This window comes from Mastigoproctus giganteus, chromosome 9 (genome assembly GCF_048544385.1).
Source record: "Mastigoproctus giganteus isolate SK-2022 chromosome 9, ASM4854438v1, whole genome shotgun sequence".
NCBI classification, from domain to species: domain Eukaryota; kingdom Metazoa; phylum Arthropoda; class Arachnida; order Uropygi; family Thelyphonidae; genus Mastigoproctus; species Mastigoproctus giganteus.
Window position 1 is genome coordinate 166324156 of NC_143583.1, and position 22327 is coordinate 166346482.

The 22327-nt window shown below is 37.6% G+C and overlaps 1 protein-coding gene across 1 annotated transcript in view; it reads left to right on the top strand.

The window, feature by feature from the left end:
• Positions 1 to 22327, top strand: part of LOC150080869 (voltage-dependent calcium channel type A subunit alpha-1-like) — a 1489217-nt gene that overhangs the window by 1223052 nt on the left and 243838 nt on the right. Inside the window, exon 38 of the mRNA XM_090381686.1 lies at positions 5896 to 6001. Within this exon, the coding sequence (XP_090237812.1) occupies positions 5896 to 6001 (106 nt within the window). The remainder of the gene's footprint in view (positions 1 to 5895; positions 6002 to 22327) is intronic.

Consider the following 22327-nt stretch of genomic DNA (forward strand, 5'->3'; position numbering starts at 1 on the left):
TTTACCATTCCTCAGTATATGCTTCACTTCACCACAACTACACAATTTGGAGGCAATCAACTCGTTCAGTCTGGCTCTAAGTCTGTGTCCAGTAATTAACATTGTCGCATGCAAGCCAAGATCAGGCTATCACGAGTATCTCTAACCTTAGTTACATCAGGCAGGAAGCCATATAAGACCCTCCCCTTTTCAGAACCACACCAGCTTTCTTGCCAAATTATCTCTCTCTCTCTCTCTCTCTCTCTCTCTCACCTTTTTCTTTCCTTTTTCAAATTCTGCCTTCCATGCTGATGTTATTATTTGGGGCAGGCAGCAGTGCCTGTCAACTCTGTTGGTTTACTCTTTAATGATGCTTACTCAAGATATTTCTTAACAACCAATAGAATGGCAGGTTCATTACCTGCAATCACTTGCAGGGCTCATTACAAGTGGTCCTACAGGCTCTGGTTATCCCCCAAAGAGGCAGGTCTCTGTGCAGAAACAAGATATCTTCTTATAGCATTATTTTGCACTCCGTAACCCCCATGCACCTCCAGCATACAGAACTATAGGTACAAAGATCCATATGTGTAACTTTCCCTTCACTCTCCATTCGACTCTCATAATCTATCTTAACTCAGAATGGCGCCTCCGTAGCCAGGTGGGAAGGAGCAGCAGTGTGTAGCACATGCTTCTTGATTAGACCGGGGTTCGAGCCCACGACCACCAAATATGGAAGATGCGGAAAAGTCAGGGAAGGACCACCACATAATCCGCGGAACAATATGGCCTTAGTTGCTAATGCTCCTAATAACCAAATAACAAACAAACAACCATCTTCTCTTTCTTGGTGATTCCCTTCTACTTCTGACTTTCTCACTCTCCCTCTCTCTCTCTCTCTCTCTCACACAGGGTAACTCTCGAATTTTTTTTGGCTGGTGCAACATAAGCTTAGCATTAGCATTAGTAGAGGCATATGATGCAAGAAAGCAAGCTTATTCAGCATCAGCCAAAAAAAAAAAAAAAAAAAAAAAAAAGCACAACCACTACTCCCATTTCATTCCTCCGTTCGTTCGAAATACCTGTCCAGCTGAGCCTTAAATTTGTTTAGGCTATCAACTTCAAAAACAAGTGATGGAAGTCTATTCCACAAACCAACTGCCCGCTGGCTAAAGGCAAATTTCCGCACATCTATCCGACATCCGTCCTTCCTCAATTTGAATTTATGCCCTCTCGGGTGATTATTCTGAGCAAGAGAAAGAATCCCATTGGCATTGAGCATGCTCAAGCCATTCAAAGCCTTATACACCTCTATCAAATCACCTCACCGATGCCTAGTCTCCAGACACTGTAATTTGCAAAACTTAATATAACTAGATAGATCCCATCCACCCCAGGTGCCTTTTTTATGTGTATCCTCAACAATTTCTCCTCCACTTTCCTCTCAGTTATTAGAAAATCATCTAGCTCACTGCCAATGTTTACTTCACCTACGACATTCCCCTTCCTGAATAACTCCTCATGTGTGAATGTAGATGCAAAATACTCGTTTAGATTGTTAGCCACCTGAGCAGGATCCTCAACTGTTGAACCATCAACATCCAGTGGACCAATCTGATTCATCCCTTTCCTTCTTGAGTTTAAATAGGTAAAGAACTCTTTTCTGATTTTCTTTGCATCATTTGCCAAGTATTTCTCATAATCTGCCTTTGCCTGCCTAATCTCCTTTGTGACTTGGTTACAGACCAACTTATATATATCATAGGCTTCCATGTCACCCATTAATTTGTATGTATTCCATGCATTTTTCTTCTCTGCCATATGTCTCATTAGTTCATCTGACAACCATTTAGGCCTGAACCTTGAACAATATTTCTTGGTTGGTATGTAAAGCCTGGTAGCTTCCAAGATTAGTTCCTTGAATACTTCCCATTTTGAATTTGCTGTTGGTAACATCATCAGTTGGTCCCACTGTATAGAATTTAAATACTGTCTCAGCCCATCATAGTCGCCTTTACGAAAGCAAAAACCCTTCCCTTTACCTCTGATGGTAGTTACCTCCTTGAGTAAATCCCACTTCAGCACACTGTGATCACTGCCACCTAGTGGTTCCTTTATCTGCAGATTCTTAATGCATGAAGAATCACTACTGATAAACAGATCAAGAGTATTACTCCCTCTAGTTGCCTCCCGAACATGCTGGTGTAGAAAACAATCATCCAATAAATCCACAAAAGCCTTGCTAGTGTGTGAGTGACCAACCCACAAATTTCAGTCAATATCTGGGAAATTAAAATCCCCCATTATAAGACTCTCTGATTTACTGTCCCATTCTATTTCCCTGTACAGTATCTTATTATACTCATCAGAGTCATTAGGCCTATAGCACACTCCTACTCTCAATTTTGATTTACCCATGCTTATGTCACACCAAACTGACTCGACACTGCCCTGTCCATCGATGTCGACTGGCTTCACTTCCTTGGATTTTATGTGTTTTTTAACTAATAGCATAACCCCTCCTCCCTTCCTATCCTGTCTATCCTTTCTGTAGACGTTGTACTCCCCAAATTCCAGTTCTGCATTCCTTATATCTGTGTGACACCATGTCTCTGATATCCCAACAATATCTGCCTTTGATGTTTTGAGCAAAACCTCAAATTTATCAAATTTATTTACTAAACTCCTAGCATTGGTGTACACGCAAGTATACATGCACCTGTTTCTATTCTTAGCTACCCTAACACAACCCATGTGTTTACTTGTACCGCAATGACTTCCAGCAGTCTCTGAAATATCCTGCATATTGTTTTTCAGGCTTCTGCTCATTCCAATAGAAGCAGTGCAAGAATCTCTTTCATTTCTGCCAGTGGCTACTGTTAATCTATTTGTCTTTGTCTCCCCCCAAGCTAGCAGTTTTCCGACCCACCTAACACTGCCTCGATAGCATCAGCAAATGTTCTTGCACCCTTTCTATTTAAGTGTATCCCATCCCTGTAGAAGCAATCTCTCCTGTTAACAAGTACAGTCCAGGCTGAAAAAAATTCTACCCCTTGAGCCTTGCACAAACTTTCCAGGGCCGAATTGATCAACAAGGCTCTCTCATCATCTTCATCTCAGCTTCAGGCTTCCTTGCACAACACAGCTAATAATAATAATAATACTTCCTGATTTTTTTCTCTATGAGTTTTCTGCAGGTTGCCAGTGTTGGATACCGCTTTGCCAATCAGATAGGTAGCCTTTTCATTCTTTTCCACAAGGGTTATGTCCAGTCTGTTATGCAGGATTGTCCTATCCGTTATTATGGCGCGGTCCCAGTACAGCTTGTGGGTTGGGGTCTCTAGTACTGCGGTACACCTTCTTCGATCAACTGGTATTTCCTTGCTAGCTTCTGATGTATTATCCTGGCTGCCTGGTCGTGTCTATGAGTGTACTTGGTCTGGGTGATCACCTTACACTCTGCAGTGATGTGTTGGATCGTTTCTGAGGCCAGGTGGCATCGTCATTGGACACTCCGCGCTCCTTGGCAATGTATTTTCTATAGTTCCTGGTGTGGATTACCTGGTCTTGAATGGTGAGCATGAATCCTTCAACCTCGGGGAAGAGCGTCCCGCTCATGAGCCATGCATTGGAAGCAATTTTATCTATGTGATCTTGATGGAGATCATTGTAGTGTCTGCCATGGAGTGTCTTCTCTGCCCATCTTTCTAGCTTCATTTGTACCTCCTGGCTGGTCGAAGACTCCTCGTTTAGTTTGAGTGGGATATACCGCTTGTCTGTCTTGCTTATGGCCTGGTAGAGTGCTGCTGTGTGTTTCTGGAAGTAATCCTTCAGGTTAACTATCGCTGTCTTCTGTTGCTGAATGAGGTGTATCAGGCCCCTTCCTCCTTCTTCCCGGGCAATTGTCATTCTCTCCACAGCAGATCTCTGGTGGTGTTGGCGGCTCTTGGTCATCATTGTCCTTATCTTTCTCATGATATCCTCCAGCTCGGTGTTAGTCCAATCTATGACCCCGAAGGAGTATGTTAGCACTGGGACTGCATAGGTGTTTATGGCTTTAACTGTGTTCCCTCCATTCAGCTTTGCTTTCAGCAGGCGACTGAGCTTCTGATGGTATTTTTCAGTCAGGCAGGCCTTAATTTCCTTCTGCTGTAACTGCTGAGCCTGCATCATCCTTAAGTATTTGTAGGCCTCTCCCTCTGCCATGGCTTCGATCTCTTTACCAGTCTACATTTTTTTGGTTTTTTTTTTTAGGAGCATTAGCAACTAAGGCCATATTGCTCCGGGATATGCGGTGGTCATTCCCTGACCTTTCCGCATCCTCCATATTTGGTGGTGACGGGCTCGAACCCCGGACTAATCAAGAAGCATGTGCTATGCACTGCTGCTCCTTCCCACCTGGCTACGGAGGCGCCTTACCAGTCTACAGCTGGTAGTTTCAGTTAACTAATTTTCCCTGGTGCAATCCATGGGTCTTGCATTTCTCTAGACCAAATTCCATCCTAATATCATTGCTGAATTCTTCGGTGATCTGGAGTAGTTGGTGGAGGTGCCTCTCGGTTCCTAAGTAGAGCTTGATGTCATTCATGTACATCAGGTGAGTGAGGGTATGCAGGTTCGTCCCTCCTCCTCCTCCTTCTTCTTCTTTCTTCTTCTTCTTCTTATTATTATTATATAATTTACCACATGCCCATAATATACTTCTCAAATGTATGGGTTACCAACTCAAATAAGCTTCCTCTGCAGAACTGCCCCTTCAAAATCTAAACTGGTTGTCTGACTGCAATTCTTTTGATACATATAATTCATTAACTCTCCTCATCATCATCCTTTCAAGGACCTTTCCCATCACAGGAAGCAGTGAAACTGTATGATATGATCCTAGCTCCTAGCTCTACAACATGCAACATCTTTATCTGGACTTTTTAATAAAATTTTTATCACTCACTCCACACTCTGGAAACAGCCCTCTTGTAAGCATGCATTATATAAGTTGAATATAATTTCTAGCCAAACTGGTTAAATATGCATTGCAGGATCTACACAAGACTGCAGTAATAATTCAGACAAAGCATCGGTTTGTTAAGGGAAAGTCTTGTCTTACAAATTTGATTGGATACTGTGATGTGATTACGAAGGAACTGGATGAAAAAAATAATTTTGATGTCATATACTTGGATTTCAGGAAAGCTTTTGACACTGTTGTGCATGCAGAACTACTGCACAAATTGGAGCAGTATGGTATTAAGATTTAGTTGCTACAATGGATAAAAGGGTGGTTGAGTGGGAGAAGACAGAGAGTGGTAATCAATGGATGCTACTCTTCATGGGCTAATGTTATTAGTGGAGTCCCAAAGGGTTTGCTGTTGGCCGACTGTTGTTTTGTATTTTTATCAATGATATTGATGAATCTATATTAGGCTTAATGTCAAAGTTTGCAGATGATACAAAGGTTGGCAGGGTTGTTAATAACAGTAATTGCAGTGTTGCTACTGCAACAGGATCTAGAAAATTTGGGCACATGGGCAGAGAAATGGCAACTGAAGTTTAACAGATGCAAAGTACTGCATATGGGTAGAAGTAACCCCAGAGAAACGTACCAACTGTGTGGTATTTTTCTCATTGAATTATCACACATACACAAAATCATATGGAATCTTACCAAGTTTGGTATAGTTGATGTAGACAGTGATACTGTTTCTGACAGAGCAGTTGATTCCTTAAATGATTGTGGAATACCTAATAAACTGCTCCTTAATGCAAATGCATGTACCGAAATATGTTATGTGTACTATGATATCATTGCTTCATATTATAATTTCCCTTGAAAAATAACTGAAATTATTAGAATATTTTTATTTTAATAAAATAGAATTTAATTCAGCTGAATATATCATTTTCATTGATTTTTCCCAGAAATTAATACGAATGAATATGCCATTAAATGAAGAAGGAAAAGTTAATTTCACTACTACACTCTTTGCCTTAATTAGAGAAAATCTTAGTATTAAAATGAGACCAGGTAGGTTCTTGTATATATTTTTTAAAATAGATACCTGTTTATATGTGTGCATATTGTATGTATTAAACTTTGCTCATTTATAAAAATCTACTTTTGATCTGTCTGTACTTAGCATTATTACCATGAAATTAATTCATTTTGGATAAATTAATGGATCAATTTTCTTAAGATATAAATTAAATGTACTGCTACATGTTTAATGCATGGCACAAAATAATGAATAGTTATAATTAAATTTCACCACCTCTAATGCACCCACAAAGAAAACTGATTGACAGAAAACATATATGCTTGGCAGACTCACTGCGGAAGTAATTCCAAAGAAAATAATGAAAAACAAAATTAAATTCAAATGGTAACTGACAAGTTATTTGGTAACTAGCCAAGTTGGTAACTGACAAGATATCAATAATGGCAGTGGCTTGCTGTGGATGTTTTTGCTGCTGATGATGGACCTGGCAGAGAAATCCTCTTTATGAACTGCAATGCTACCATACATACACCGATGAGCCAAATCATTATGACCGGCGAGTCGTTATGCAAATCGACGCAACTGCTGGTGAACTATGGCGCGGGTCGGGACATGGTATAAAAAACATCTGATACTGAGTTCCATTAATCAGTGTTACTCTTGTTCCTCAGATGGGAAAGGCAGCAGACTTAAGTGAGTTTGACAATGGCCAAATTTTAATGGTCAGATGACTGGGTCAGAGCATATCTGAAACGGCACGGCTGATGTGGTGCTCAAGGTCAGCTGTGGTTAGTACCTACTGAAAGTCGTCTGAGGAGGGGGAACCCACTAACCGCCAGCGAAGTGCTGGACGACCACGGTTCATCGATGCTCAAGGTGAGCAAAGGCTCTCCCGGATTATATGTGGCAACAGAAGGGCAACTGTGGTGCAACTCACCGGTAATTGTAATGCTGGTGTCAGGAGTACATCGAACTCTGCTGAAAATTGAGTTTGGTTCTGAATTTGTTTTGAACTGTTCTTGTCAGATATTTTTGGATTTTGGAGGTCCAAAAATTACATCTATACCTTGGCATCATAGTCCTTGCCATTAAAACTACCATTGAGTTTCTTTTATCTATTTTAGTAGTAATGACTAAATTGTCTTTCCTGAGTGATGTTATAGCTGCATTGTTTCCCTGGAAGAGGGTGTTTTTCTGTATGTTCTGTCATAGTCAGTTTTGTAAGGCACATTCATTACTTACAGATTTGGAGAGCTCCCATTTCTATTATCATGAACCTTGCAAAAACTTGTACATGTGTGGGCTTGGAACTGCAGATATGGTAGTTTGTTGGGTGTAGGGGTGAACTTCAGGCTCAGACTGAGAATTCCTAGCTAAAAGGGTGAGAGTACCTGGTTACTGAAATTGATGGTTCTTGGTAATATGGCTGCCTTGGGAGGAACATATAGTTTTCGTGTATGTGTGAGTTGTCTCTGTCACAAAAACTTGTAGTTGTCTGGGGAAGGTGCCTGGAGGGATCCTGAGCGGAACCAGACTTGGTTGTGCTGTTGGAATTTCCTCATTCTGTGCCAGTGATCACATTTTTGATCAGGTTGGATGGCTGGACTTCTTGCAGTGCTTGTGATTTGCACTGGTAGTTCTCTATTCCACAGGGAGCAGGGGAATTCATTAGAAGAAGCAGTATACTGTGGAAAGTTCCTAATGTTCTTATCTTGCAGAGTGATTATTCTTAGTTGATTGGAGGTTGGTGTGCTGACTGTTTAGGGTGAATACTCTTGGTGATTATAGGAAAGAAAGTGCTTCTACATCTGCGATCTTCAAGAGAATTTGAGGTCCATGGTAAGGTTGGGTTCCGGATGTTTTGTTAGACATGGGGAAAGTGAGGTGATGGGTCTCTCCCAAGTGGCATCTGGGTTGTGCCAATGTAAACTTTAGCATCCTGCTCCTGTCAGCTGGGTTGTAAAAATGAATTGGTCCTATCCTGCTGTCTTGGAAGAATTACGTTATGCTGAAAGCTCAGATTGCCCCTGTGGCAAGACATCCTTAGGTGACTGATTCTCTTGGGAATGTGTCTCAGCTTTAAGAACAATTCTGTGGGATTTGCATTTGAGGCCATGCTGTTTACATTTTCACTTCTCTGGGGAGGAGAGATGACATGATCCAATTGCAAAGTTCCTAATGAAAGTGCTTCTGCATCTTCTGTGATTTTTTTTCCCTCTGGGAACTATATGAGGCCTATTTCTTTTTCTCTTTCTTTTTCTAAGACAGAGTGGTGACTGCTTGCTGAGTGTAGACCACTTTGTGGTGGGGAATCATCAGATGTTTGCAGAAAAATACAATTCACACAGACTGGTTTTTCAGGTTTACTGCTAGCTTGTGATTTGCGTTATAAAACTTCCTATGCATTATTCCCCCCTTAAGTGGCCAACTCCTGAGTTGTGAGCTATGTTCCAAAGCTGGTCAACATGTTCTAGTTGAAAACATTGTGCTTGTGTACCTTGATTCTGGCTGCTTTGCACACACTGGCACTGAGTTTTTTTTCGTTATGCAGTTGCTGTTCCTTGAAAAAACTGATTTCACTATGTCCTTAAACCTTGGCCCTTTAGGTAGGACTAATAACTGCTGCTTTTCAGCTTTATCTGAAATCAGGATACTTTGATCTAATATGTTGATCCAAATGACATCTTATAGAGATAGAAACAAGTGAAAGACTGATGTTGATACAGTGAAACCTATATGCACATACAGTTGCAAATAACTGAAAATGTTTCAATAATTACCTGAATCTGATGTTTTCTGGATTTTGTGACTGTTGCATTTCCTCAAAGATATATATTTATACACAAATACGCAGTTTGTTTTTGTTTTTTAATATACACTTAAGAATTAACATTAATGATGACATTGAAAAGTAGCTTAGTAGCAGAGAATTAAGTGTAGCACAGGCTTCATCACAACAGGTCGAAAGTAAACTGCTTGATGTTACATAATAATTGCACAGCTCAGCACAACATGTCTGCTCCAAACATTAAACAACATTAATTGTTGGATTATAAACACATAAAGATTGAAGCAAATGCTGCAGAGAAGGCCCAAGAGAGGAAACCAATGCGGAAAATAAAAATGACCTGAATTAGTGAGATGTGGAGATCATCAGGGAAAGTGAAGTTTGTGACTGCTATAAATGATTTCATTGAAAGTCAGGGATTTGTCAGTAGGGTTGCATTGGCTGTTTGATGCTGTTGTGTTGCCTTAACCTTTGTGCTGTCATCCTAGTTGATTGTCTTGCTGCAGTTAATGGTGAATACAGTTCTGCAGAGTGGTTAGTGTTTTGTTGAATTGAGACGTCCCCTACTTTGGCAACACCAACTATGAGGCTCAGTGCTCTACTCTTGGAAACAGTACTGTGTTTTTGATAAGTGGACTTTTGAAGTAGTTGATTGTGGTCAGCAGCATCCTAATATAAAAAAAAAATAATAAAATCTGCGTACCATGAATACAATGTTTATCTGACATTAAGATGCCTCTACTGGGGAAATCCCCCTTGTGATCCTCCTCCTTCTCCCAAGAATATGGGACAGGGTTGAAGGCTGCTGTGTTGCCTTTTTCAATGTCCACATGATATTCTTTTATCCGGTGTGCCAGCTTCCTCTTGGATTTCGCTTCATTGTTTATATATATATTATCCAACAATGTTCAGAGTATACATGCAGCATTGAACATGTAGAATTTTGTCTTGAGAATTTGTTATCATCAATGTAAATATGTATGTATGAAGACTGTGCTGAATTTTGTTCCCTGCTACCATGCAGATTTGTTTGGTATGTCATTGCTAATGTAAACATGTATGTGTATATATAAATAAATATCTGTATTTCTCTGTGAGCAATTGAAACTGTCACAATACACAAAACATCAGATTAATACCTTTTCAGTTTTTCAGCATACACACCTGTATGTGGATATGGATTTTCCTGTATCAACATCAGTCCTCCACTGCTATAATAATCAACCCACTTGTAGTCAAGAGTGCCTCATTTAATCACATACAGTTATATCAGGGTTAAGAATGAATTGTTCATTGTATTTTCCTTTGAGGTCCACTTGGCTCATATGTGAGCCAAGCACATAAGATTTTTTTTTTTTTATATATATATAAAAAAATTTTTTTTTCAGTGACCTATAATGATAGCACATTGTATAAAGTTGTTAATGGTATGAATAAAGATAAAAATATATGAAAAACGTATATGAATATAAATACGTATTAAAAATACAGTCGAACTTGGTTATAACGAGCATCAAGGGACCGACAAAATTTCCTCGTTATAACCATTACTCGCTATATCAGTGATAACGGAGATGGGGAAACCCCTGTGGCCATTAAACAATAACACTTTATATCAGTGATGAGTTAAATCTACCTCCTATTTTTTTTTTTTAATTCTCAATAACTTGACAGAAAGATAGATTCAAAAAGCAAAAGAAGTATTAGAGAGAAAAAAATAATGTAAGTATATATCTACATATTATTTGTATTAATATGCTTGTATAAAGTACAATACACTTAATATTAAACACAATTTATTTGTCTGTAATTTTAAAACCATACACTATAAAGAATTTAGGGCGTAAGCCTCAAGCTATGGAAAAGTCTAGACTATGTATAAGTATAGTGCAAAAGCATCAATAATACATAGCCAAATCTGAATGAACATAATATTAGCAAAGTGGCATCGTTTTAAGTTATATCTCATATTGTGAATACCTTCACAACGAGTGACCATGATATTGCACTACTTCGAATACCTGAGGAGAAGACTAATGTTACAGTCAGTCCTCGTATAGCACGATAGTTGTGTTCCTAGAAACCCTTGTGCAATGCAAAATCGTGCAATATAAACAACAGGCCCTATGGAAAAAATAGGGTTAGGTGCCGATCATCCAAGATTGAACACACATTTTAACCAGAACATTACCAAACACAATAAATAATCATAATAAAATACTTATTACGACTATTACGTAATAAAATATTGCTGATGCTTTTGCTTCTATCATAAGCAAACCTGTTTTTTGTTTGATTTTCTATCCAAACAGATGACAGCCATTCCATCTCTTCCAATTCATTCTGTCTTAATCTAATGGATTTTAATTACACTTTGAGTTGTTCCTGCTATGAAAGTTGTTTTTATTTTCTCTGCATTCTTTGTAATTCTCGGTGTTGCCTCATTTAGGCCTGTAGCATGTGCAATATCACATAGTCTTTCATTTCGCTCAAAGCGTTTCACAATTTCATATTTTTTTTCTCTATCGACAGAGGCGGACTGGCCATAAGCCTTACCGGGGAAACCCCAGTGGCCGGTGTGATCTTGGCCATAAACCATAGTATGAGGCCACTATAAATTTTCCCGGGTAAGAATTTTTGTCCCAGTCCACCTCTGTTTATCGATATTGCTTTTCTTTTCTCTCTGAATCTGCAGTGTCTTCACCAGGACGCTTCCTTTTCATACCTTTTAATTAAGTATTTTACTCATTTTTAGGGAATAAAGCACAATTACAAAATGAGGAGGCACGCTTGATACACATAAAAAAAGCTGCGCGCGCAGCAACTGAATAAACAACACCATAAAGGCAGAGATACACTATTAACACCTCACATTTTACTAAAGTACATTTCTAGGGGTTACTACCATAAAACAATAAAAACAATTTTCAGTTGCGTTTCTGCTAGTGGAATCTAGCAGAAACTGGTAGTAAACTCGATCTAATTGCATTTGTGATTATACCGATTGCTGGAATTGTGTTGGTTTTTATGTTATTATAGTGAAATGTGTTTCCTCTTCACTGATATAAAAATAAATACATTTTCAGAATCTTTTCTTCATTCCAATCGTGTTGCATTCGGTTGGGGTGATTCTGTGTTCGACTGCCATTTCTTGTGAACACAAAGGCGAATCGTGCATAAGTGAATTCGGTTTGTGTTATATAAAATATTGTTCCCCTATTTATAAATCATGTATGATCGAATTTGTGTAGTGTAAACACATGTTATACAAGGACTGACTGTACTTATTCTCAGATGGATACCACCACCCAGACGGCACCATTTTGAAATATGGTATGGGATAAAGTTCTCGGTTATCCTCATACTATCCCTATTAGATTTATAAAAGAGATAACGATGTAGGAAGGTGATAGTAGGAGAGGTAGAGGAAGGAAATGCCGTAGAAGGAAGAAAGGGACAGTTGCTCCTTCAACTCACACTCAAGCCCATATATTCTTTGAATAGGCAACGCTTCCCCAGTAGAGAAGACTGTTGTTACCTATTCGAGGAAACTCAGTGGCCATCAGGCCCCCCAGACGGCACCGTTTCAGGGCTATTTTGTATTTGTGTGGGATAATAACTGGACTATCCAGTTGTCCCTATTAGACTTAGAAAAGCAAAAAGGTAGAGGGAAAGTAATAGTAGGAGTGGGAGAGGAAAAGAAACGGCGTAGAAGAATGAAAGGGACAGTAACTCCTTCAACTCACACCACTCAAAAACTCAAACTCCTCGAATAGGAGTTTGAGTCATACAAAAACTCAAACTCCTCGAAGAGAAGGCTGTTGTTACCTATTCTTGGATACTCCGGACATCATCAGGCTCCCCCTGGTGCCGTTTCAGGGCTATTTGGCCCTTCTTCGGTGGGTGGGTGGGTAGGTACCCAAGTGATGCAATGATGGCAAAACAGTTATGAAGTATAACTCCACAATATGAGAGATGCCTGATAGTGTATGATGTATTTAGACTATAAAGCGTTTAGGGCGTAAGCCTCAAGCTATGGAAAAGTCTAGACTATGTATAAGTATAGTGCAAAAGCATCAATAATACATAGCCAAATCTGAATGAACAGAATATTAGCAAAGCGGCATCGTTTTAAGTTATATCTCATATTGTGTGAATACCTTCACAACGAGTTGCCATGATATTGCATTACTTCGAATAAGTTACGTTTCACCTGAGGAGAAGACTAATGTTACTTATTCTCAGATGGATACCACCACCTAGACGGCACCGTTTCAGGGCTATTCGGCCCTTCCTCGGGTATCACTCGGGTACCTACCCACCCACCCACCCATCCACCGAAGAAGGGCCAAATAGCCCTGAAACGGAGCCGTCTAGGTGGTGGTGGTATCCATCTCAGAATAAGTAACATTAGTCTTCTCCTCAGGTGAAGCGTAACTTATTCGAAGTAGTGCAATATCATGGCAACTTGTTGTGAAGGTATTCACAATATGAGATATAACTTAAAACGATGCTGCTTTGCTAATATTCTGTTCATTCAGATTTGGCTGTGTATTATTGATGCTTTTACACTATTCTTATACATAGTCAAAACCATACACTTAATACTAAACAAAATTTATTTCTCTGTAATTAAAAAAACAAATTCTTTAATAATAAACACAATTTCAATTAGTCTTTATTTATGAATCTTAAAATTGATGTTTGTTTTAAAGATTTCACTTTGATATTTCTTACGTTTCCCCTAAAAACACTCAGCGCGTTAAAAGTCTTGTTACTTGCTTCGGTTCCTTTCAAAGAAATTGACTAACGTATCCATTGCACCTTGAGCTTGTAAGATTGTCTGCACTGATTTTAATTTGTTTTCAATCATCACAATCATCATCTTTACCATCGCTGTTATCGTCTTTGTTGAGCACAGCAACTAAAATGTCACTCTCTGTAGGAAGATCACTAGTTAATAAGTTGTCATCGACTCATACAAATTCATCAGTGTTATCTGTATAAAAACCTACACCATTGTTACGTAGCAACCATTCAGATAATGGTAAGTTGTTTTCTTCGTTTCCATCTTCATCTACAATTGAAATTTTATTTGAATTTAATTTCAATATGGTTGTCGGAGTAATGTTGTTCCACGCATCATTCAATGAATTTCTAGCATACAATATCAATATAGACTCGATAAGTTTCTGTTCTTTTTCACTGATCAGATGTAGAACTAGAAATCTTTTATAAAATCCTTTCAAACTCTTGATTACACCTATGTTCATTGGTTGTAAAATTGATGTCGCATTGGGAGGTAGAAACATTAGCTTAATGTTGGATAACTTTCGAATCTGGGGATGTGCAAGACAGTTATCAACTAACAATAAAATATTTTTCTTTTTTTTGAATATCTCCTTATTCCAATCATTTATGTATTCCCGATTTATCTGAAGCATCCAAGCTTTCTTGTTTGCAGTGAAATCCACAGGAAGTTCCCTTACGTTTTTGAAACACCGAGGTTTTAACGATTTTCTGATAACAAACAATTTTTTTTTATCAGTTCCTGTCATATTTGCGCATACAAGCCTTTGATTTTTTTCCGCCAACACATTTTTCCCCTTTGAATTAAAATGAATTGCCAGGTGTCAAATTATGAAAAAGTCTTGTTTCATCAGTGTTGTAGTAGTAGTAAAGAGGCATGTGATGCAAGAAAGCAAGCATATGAAATTATGTAGCATTAGCCAAAAAAATAAATAAATAAATAAACAATTTCACACAGGCATTCCCTTTACAAGTTTGTTCCAGCAATTAACCACTCGTTGGCTAAAGGCAAATTTCTGCACATCTATTCTACAAACAGCTGTCTTTCCTCAATTTGAATTTATGCCCCCTCAGGTTCGTAATCTGAGCAAGCGGAAGAATCCCATCAGAATTCAGCATGCTCCACCCATTCAAGTCTTATGCACTTCAGATCACCTTGCAGGTGCCTAGTCTCCAGCAGCTGCAATTTGCAGAACTTTAGCCTTTCTTGGTAAGAGCACCCCTTTGTTCCCCTCACCAATCTTGTTGCCCTTCTCTGTACACGCTCAAGTAAATCTACATCCTTCCTAAAATAAGACCTCCAGACCTGTATACAGTACTCAAGGCATGGCTAACCATTGCCTTATACAAAGGGATAATCACCTCCTTTTCTCTGCTAGCAAAATTCCTGTATATCATTGACAATACCCCATGACCTACTCTGGCAGCCTGTCTGCACTGATCAGAAAACTTTATATCTGACTGCACAATCACTCCCAGATCTTTTTCATTTTCTACCACCCTAAGTCTAGTACCACACAGTTGGTACGTTTCTCTGGGGTTACTTCTGCCCATATGCAGTACTTTGCATTTGTCAATGTTAAACTTCAGTTGCCACTTCTCAGCCCATCTGCCCAAATTTTCTAGATCCTGTTGCAGTAGCACAACTGTTGTAGATGTCTTCATCATTGAAGTCTTCCCTGATTTCTGCCCAAACAGTCAATCCATTCATTTTCCATTATTGGATCTGAAGATTGAGATCATCATTTATGTCAGTTTAAAAACTGATATAAACGATGTTTTGTCAATTTTTAAATCGATCCAGCCAGCCGTCGTTACACACAAAATCTTCATGTCCAAATTGTTTAGCAAATTTTGATTAGACTGTGTATTGAAAATCCAGCACGTCTTTGTGTGGCGAACCATTGAAGCAGTACTTCATCAACGTTTGTAACTTCGCACTTTATACATTTTTTTTTCGGCTATGTTCTTTTCCAGTGCTGATATGTAAACATCTTTATTCTTTCACAATTTCAATACACTTGAAGAGCACAAAGAAAAATTTTTACACACTTCAACTTTTTTTGCACCACGTTCTGACTCGCAAATAATTTTGACTTTTTTGCAAATCGAAAGAGACTTTCTTTTGTTAGTAGACATGTTTCAAAAGGAAGGGTTCGTTTCTAACTGATTTTACTTTAAAATGATAAAATGATAAAGTTCTTAGAAGTCCCGAAATAAATTTATGGTTTAGTGAATACAACACAATCTGTAAATAGGGTAATGCCACAAGTGGAATGCCAATGCACTATTGTATTGGCCCCCTTCCCTCGAAGGACAAGGTCATAAACTGGCCACTAATCCGATGCAGGTGGTCATAAAGCTAATTCACCCTTTTCATTTTCGTCTATTCCAAGAATTGGGTTTTTTCAACTACCCGAGCAATTAAAAATGTTTGCATAGTTACCAAAATTTTTTCAGTATATCCATGTAATACACTCATTATAACAGTGAGTGATTGTATGGGAATACATGTAAATTAAAATCATTATGGGTTTTTGCTCTTTACAGCCGTGATCTCGTTATTTCTGTGCTCATTATAACCAAGTTCGACTGTATATTGTAAATAGGTGTAAAGCAGAGTTATGGATTTTAGGTAACTAAAAACAGCAGACACATGGTCATTGTCAGATAAAATCTGACTGAGTGCTAAGGCCCAGTCAGATAACTAAAAGCAACAAAATATAAATATAAAAGATGTTTATGCTATAATGTGGACATTCAGTTAAAATATGAACAATTAAAATGGTATTGCAATTCATCCATATGGGGAGGTGGCATCAGCCCTCAGAAGAAAGGAATCAGTAAGACAACCATGTCCTGTGCGGAGCTGAGCAAGAACAACCTTTATGTTTCCTGAGCAGACTACACTGTCATGGTTTGATCAAAGGTTTAATCTGATTTGTTATTTGTAATTTGTTAGCTGCCTGTCCATGCCATGAATGTTGCCATTGGGAGTACATATCTGCCAATGTTACCACTGGAAGTACATTACTTGTTACATATCTGCCTGTAGTCTGTATAAGGGACTAGCAGCTATGACTGTTTATGAAAATCCCAAACACAAAAGTTATTAAAATCATAGTACCATGTATGGGTTGTGGTTGGGAAGACAGAAGATATTTGTTGACATTACACTTGAATTTTTTAAAAATAAGTGGTGTCTAGCCTGTGGGCCGGATATGGCCTGTGAATTGTTTTTATACAGCCCACATGGAAAGTGAACTAAAACAGCATTTTAATTTTTTTTTATTATCAAAAAAAATTTTCTCATTAAATGTTTTGTTCAGTAAATGTAATTGTGTATTGTGCTTAATAAAATTTTTGAATATTTTAAATTTTAGGTGTATCATTATATTTATTTATTCACCTTAATATTGAAAAGCAGTGATCCTTTTTACATTGTAAATTTTCTTAAGTGAGCATTTAAAAGCAAAAGTAAGGTATATTTTAAAAAACAAAAGTAAGTCATATTTTTATAATTTTAATAAAATTGAAAAAATAAATCACTGACAGATTTGTAGCACATAAAAGTGTTGCAAATTTGCATTTTTTATATATAGCCTGAAAATAAAAAACAGTAACATGAAAACAGACACTTCCTTTTACACCTAACAAGATATGGAAAATGTAACACACTAATTTTTCTCGAATTACTCAGTGCAGCCTGCAAAACAAGTCTAATTTTGAATATGGCCCCTGTACAAGAAAAGGTTGGACACCAATACTGTAGATTATAATTTTCAATACATGTGAAGGAAAGTTATTCCAGAAAATGGAAGTTGAAGGGATAAATGAGGAAGAAGAAAAGTTGGTTCTGTGAATTGGAAGTTGGATAGTAAAGGGATGCTGAACTGGTTGTGGCATGTGTTTGAACTGGTTTGGAACAGAGTGGTGGAATTATAGAAGCCAAATCAGAAGAACAGTTCCCATTGAGTTATCTATAGAAAAAGCATGCAGCAGAAACAGAGCATCTATGAGACAGAGGGTGCAGAGATTTGTAAGAGATGGGTCATTAAGGAACTAGACTGCTTTCATTTGAATGGGGATCTAAAAGCTTATAAGAGATTATGGAGCATCATCCCATATGTGGGAACAATATTGAAAGGTAGAGCAGATTTGAGATTTGTATAGAGTCAGTAATTGTTCAGAAGAAAAATAATGCCAGCAGTGAAAAAGAAAACCCAGTTTTTTGGATGCAGAGGAAGTAATATTTTTGATGCAAAGGAGTACTAGACTCTTTTTTGTGAGAAACAAGACAGGACTGAGTTTTTGGGAATTAAATTTGACTAAGTTTTCTTTGCCCCACTGAAAAATCACCTGAAGATCAGCATCTAAGAACTTAGTGGTGGACATTTGAGAAGTTGGAGCTGTTTGTGTAAGACAAAATTTCTCAAATTGGAAGGTGGAGTGTAGTGTGCTATCATCAAAACTATGGAGAGGGTTTCCAGTCAGTGAAGAAGGTGATTAATATATGAGAGGAAAAAAATTTGGAGAAAGTACCATGATGAACCTTGAAGTACTATCTCGAACCTTCAGGAACACCTGTATTGGCATTAGTAGAGAAGTTAGAAGACAGAGAGCCATCACTTTCAATGAGTGGTCAGAGAGAAAACTAGATATCCAATTGGCAACCCATAAGATGGGTGTTTGTTTAGAAGACATTTATTCCAAACAAGATCCAAAGCCCCAGAAATGTCAAGAACGACTATTTGAATTTCACTAAACTTTCCCATTGAATTTGTCCAAATATGAATAACATTAGTAAATATATCACAAGCAGAAGATTGACATTGATGGAATTCATATTAGCCAAATCTATAGTGATTTGTCACGTTTTTTTTTTTAAAGACTGTCTATATATAAGCAACTTTCCAAGCAGAAGGAAAAACATCAGTGGAATAACAAAGTGTAAAAAAAGACACAAAACAGCAGCAAGTTCAGGAGCATAGGTTTTGAGAACAAGTGGAGAAAAGGCATTAGGACTGGAAGCTTTCTTGGCATCAAGGTTGTTCAAAATTCTTCTAGCATCTCTCTGTCAGAAGACAACTGGAGATGTTGAGTAGAGCATAATGTGTATGGGGAAAATTTTTCCAAGATCATCAATACAAGACTTAGAAGATAAGTACAGTGCTATAGTAATTCAGCTTTATCTTTAGCTGAGGATGCAACAGAACCATTTGTGGACTAATGTTATTAGTGGAGTCCCCCAGGGTTTGGTTTTGGGTCCATTATTGTTTTCTGTATTCATTAATGATATTGATGATGGTGTATCAGGCTTAATATCCAAGTTTGCAGACGATATGAAGGTCGGCAAGGTTGTAAATGACACTAATGACAGTACGCTGCTGCAACAGGATCTAGAAAAGTTGAGCAGATGGGCTGAGAGGTGGCAACTGAAGTTTAATATTGACAAATGTAAAGTACTGCATATGGGAAGCAGTAACCCTAGAGTAACGTATCAACTGTATGGTACTACACTGACAGTGGCAGAGAGTGAAAAGGACCTGGGGGTAATTGTGCAGGCAGATATGAAGTTTTCTGAGCAGTGCAGATGGTCTGGAAAAGTAGCTCATGGTGTCTTGTCAATGATATACAGGAATTTTTCTAGCAGGGATAAGGAGGTGATTATCCCCTTGTATAAGGCAATGGTCAGGCCACACCTTGAGTACTGTATACAGGTCTGGAGGCCTCATTTTAAGAAGGATGTAGAGCTGTTGGAACGAGTACAGAGAAGGGCAACAAGATTAGTGAATGGAACAAAAGGTTGCTCTTACGAAGAAAGGCTTAAGTTTTGCAAATTACAGTTTGTTTGTTGTTTGGTTTTTAGGAGCATTAGCAACTAAGGCCATATTGCTCCGGGAATATGCGGTGGTCATTCCCTGAACTTTCTGCATCCTTCGTATTTGGTGGTGACGGGCTCGAACCCTGGTCTAATCACCTAGGCACCTGCGAGGTGATCTGATTGAGTTGTATAAAGCCTTGAATGGTTTGAGCATGCTCAATGCTGATGGGATTCTTCCTCTTGCTCAGAATAATCGCCTGAGAGGGCATAAATTCAAATTGAGGAAAGACAGTTGGAGGCTAGATGTACGGAAGTTTGCCCTTAGCCAGCGGGTGGTTGATTGCTGGAACAAACTTCCATCTGTCGTTGTAGAAATTGATAGCTGAAACAGATTCAAGGTGAAACTAGACAAACATTTGGAGCGAGTAGATGGCTGAAATGAGAAGGGGGGTGTTTGGCAAATGTGCAAGAAAGCAGTTTTCTTGCATCATTTACCCTTGTTAATGCCAATTTAATGCTAATTTTTCTACATCTTGTATCAGCAGGTTATCCTGATTATTGTTATTAACCATCCTACCAACCTTAGACATTAAACCTGATATACCTTCATCAATAACATTATTTGGGGAATAAACAAGGAGTTACCTTTTATTCAGTCAGTATGATTTCTTTTTAACCAACTCTCTTTATGCAAATAAACTATAAATGATACGTTAAAATAATATTAAAATAATTTAAAACTCATAATATGTTCCTCGCTATCAACACACAGGTAGTCTAACATCCCAGGATTGTAGTAGTGAACCCCAACACCCAAGCAATCTTTAGTGAAGAAAGACATAGTTTCATGAACGCGAATTTAAAATATGAGTGAACTACTATTAAAATACGATAAAATTAATGAATTAAAATCCACTAAAATTTCCTCCCTTAAGTGGACCAAAACTTTTTGACAAGTGTCATGTTCACAGGGTAGGAATGAAACTAACGAAATTTGTGTGTGTTCGGAATCTTATAAATAGGAGATAAGTCTTTGGTACACATGTGTTTGAATGACCACAAATCATAAATAAGAAATGGATGACGAATGTTAATCGAGTTTCTTTGTAATTTCTTTTCTAAAGTTTCGTCAATCAATGACTTAGTATAATTATGTTGAATATTTAAAATTTTATCTTCATTAAACAGCATTGTGTGGTTTTCATTTATTGCATGGAATGCTAGTTCCAAAGCATTTGCATGTGATGCACAGACTGACCCTTCATGTCTTAACCCTTGAGTGTAAAATACATATGGTACATCCAATGTAAGTAGAATCACAATCCTTACATGAAATGTGGGTAGACGAGGTCATGTGTTTGTTCGAAGGACAATAATACTGAGTGATTTTTTAGGGTCGCGTATAATTTATGCGATTGTATTTAAACAATAAAATTTATTTAAACAATAAACTATTAGCATTAACAGTATGAAGTTTCCTAAAAAAGAGATATTTGAGCTTATTAAGTTACTTGTTATTTGAGTTACTTAAGCTTATTACTTGAGTTACTTGAGTTACTTATTACTATAAGTTACTTTCCTAAAAAAGAGTTTCCTAAAAAAGAGATATTTGAGCTTATTAAGTTACTTGTTATTTGAGTTACTTAAGCTTATTACTTGAGTTACTTGAGTTACTTATTACTATAAGTTACTTGAGCTTATTAACTTATTAAGCTTATTAAGTTGAGGCTAATTATATTTTATTTGAAAGTAAGATTTAGAGACAGATTTTTGGTTTGCCCATGGGTTTAAACTTGAGCGGCCTAATATCAGAGTTATATTTAGTTAGATTAGAAAATATACACTTCACACAGTTTTTACCAAAAGTCACATTTTATGGAAGATACCTCGACGACATTCTCATTATAACGGATTATGACACTACAAACGAAGTTTTACGAGCGTTTAATAATATTCACATTAGGCAAAAATTTATACTCGATAAAGAACAAGAAGAAACTAAGTCCATAAATTTTTTTAACTTCATGCTAAAAAGGGAGGGCAAAAATATTAATTTCAGTATCTATCGTAAGCCCACGAATATGGGGATGTTCCTACTGTAGCAGGTATTGCCCATACTCATATAAAAGGTCAATCATGCTAAACCAGTTCTTAAATGCGTTCAACTACTTTACCACACAACTTGCCTTACAGATATAATTAGAACTGCCGAATAGGTTTCTAAATAGAGTTTACCCTATCACCTCTATCAATAGGATTAAATTAGAAGCAAAAGACAAGATAATCAACAACAAACATAATGACAGGATTAATAAGAAATATTTTATTACAATACCGTATGTGGAATACTGGTATAGACAAATTAACAACCTTTTTAGAGGTACAGAAATGAAAATAGTAGCCAAACCGAGCCATAAATTATATGTGACACTAAAAAAATCATTCGGTACTATTGTCCTCTGAACAAACAAATGACCTCATCTACCACATTTCATGTAAGGATTGTGATTCTACTTACATTGGATGTACCATATGTATTTTACACTCAAGGGTTAAGCAACATGAAGCATCAGTCCATGCATCACATGCAAATACTTCAGAACTAGCATTCCATGCAATAAATGAAAACCACACATTCCTGTTTAATGAAGCCAAAATTTTAAATATTCAACATAATCGTACTAAGTTATTGATTGACGAAACTTTAGAAAAGAAATTACAAAGAAACTCGATTAACATTCGTCATCCATTTCTTATTTATGATTTGTGGTCATTCAAACACATGTGTACCAAAGACTTATCTCCTATTTATAAGATTCCGAACACACACAAATTTCGTTAGTTTCATTCCTACCCTGTGAACATGACACTTGTCGAAAAGTTTTGGTCCACTTAAGGGAGGAAATTTTAGTGGATTTTAATTCATTATTTTTA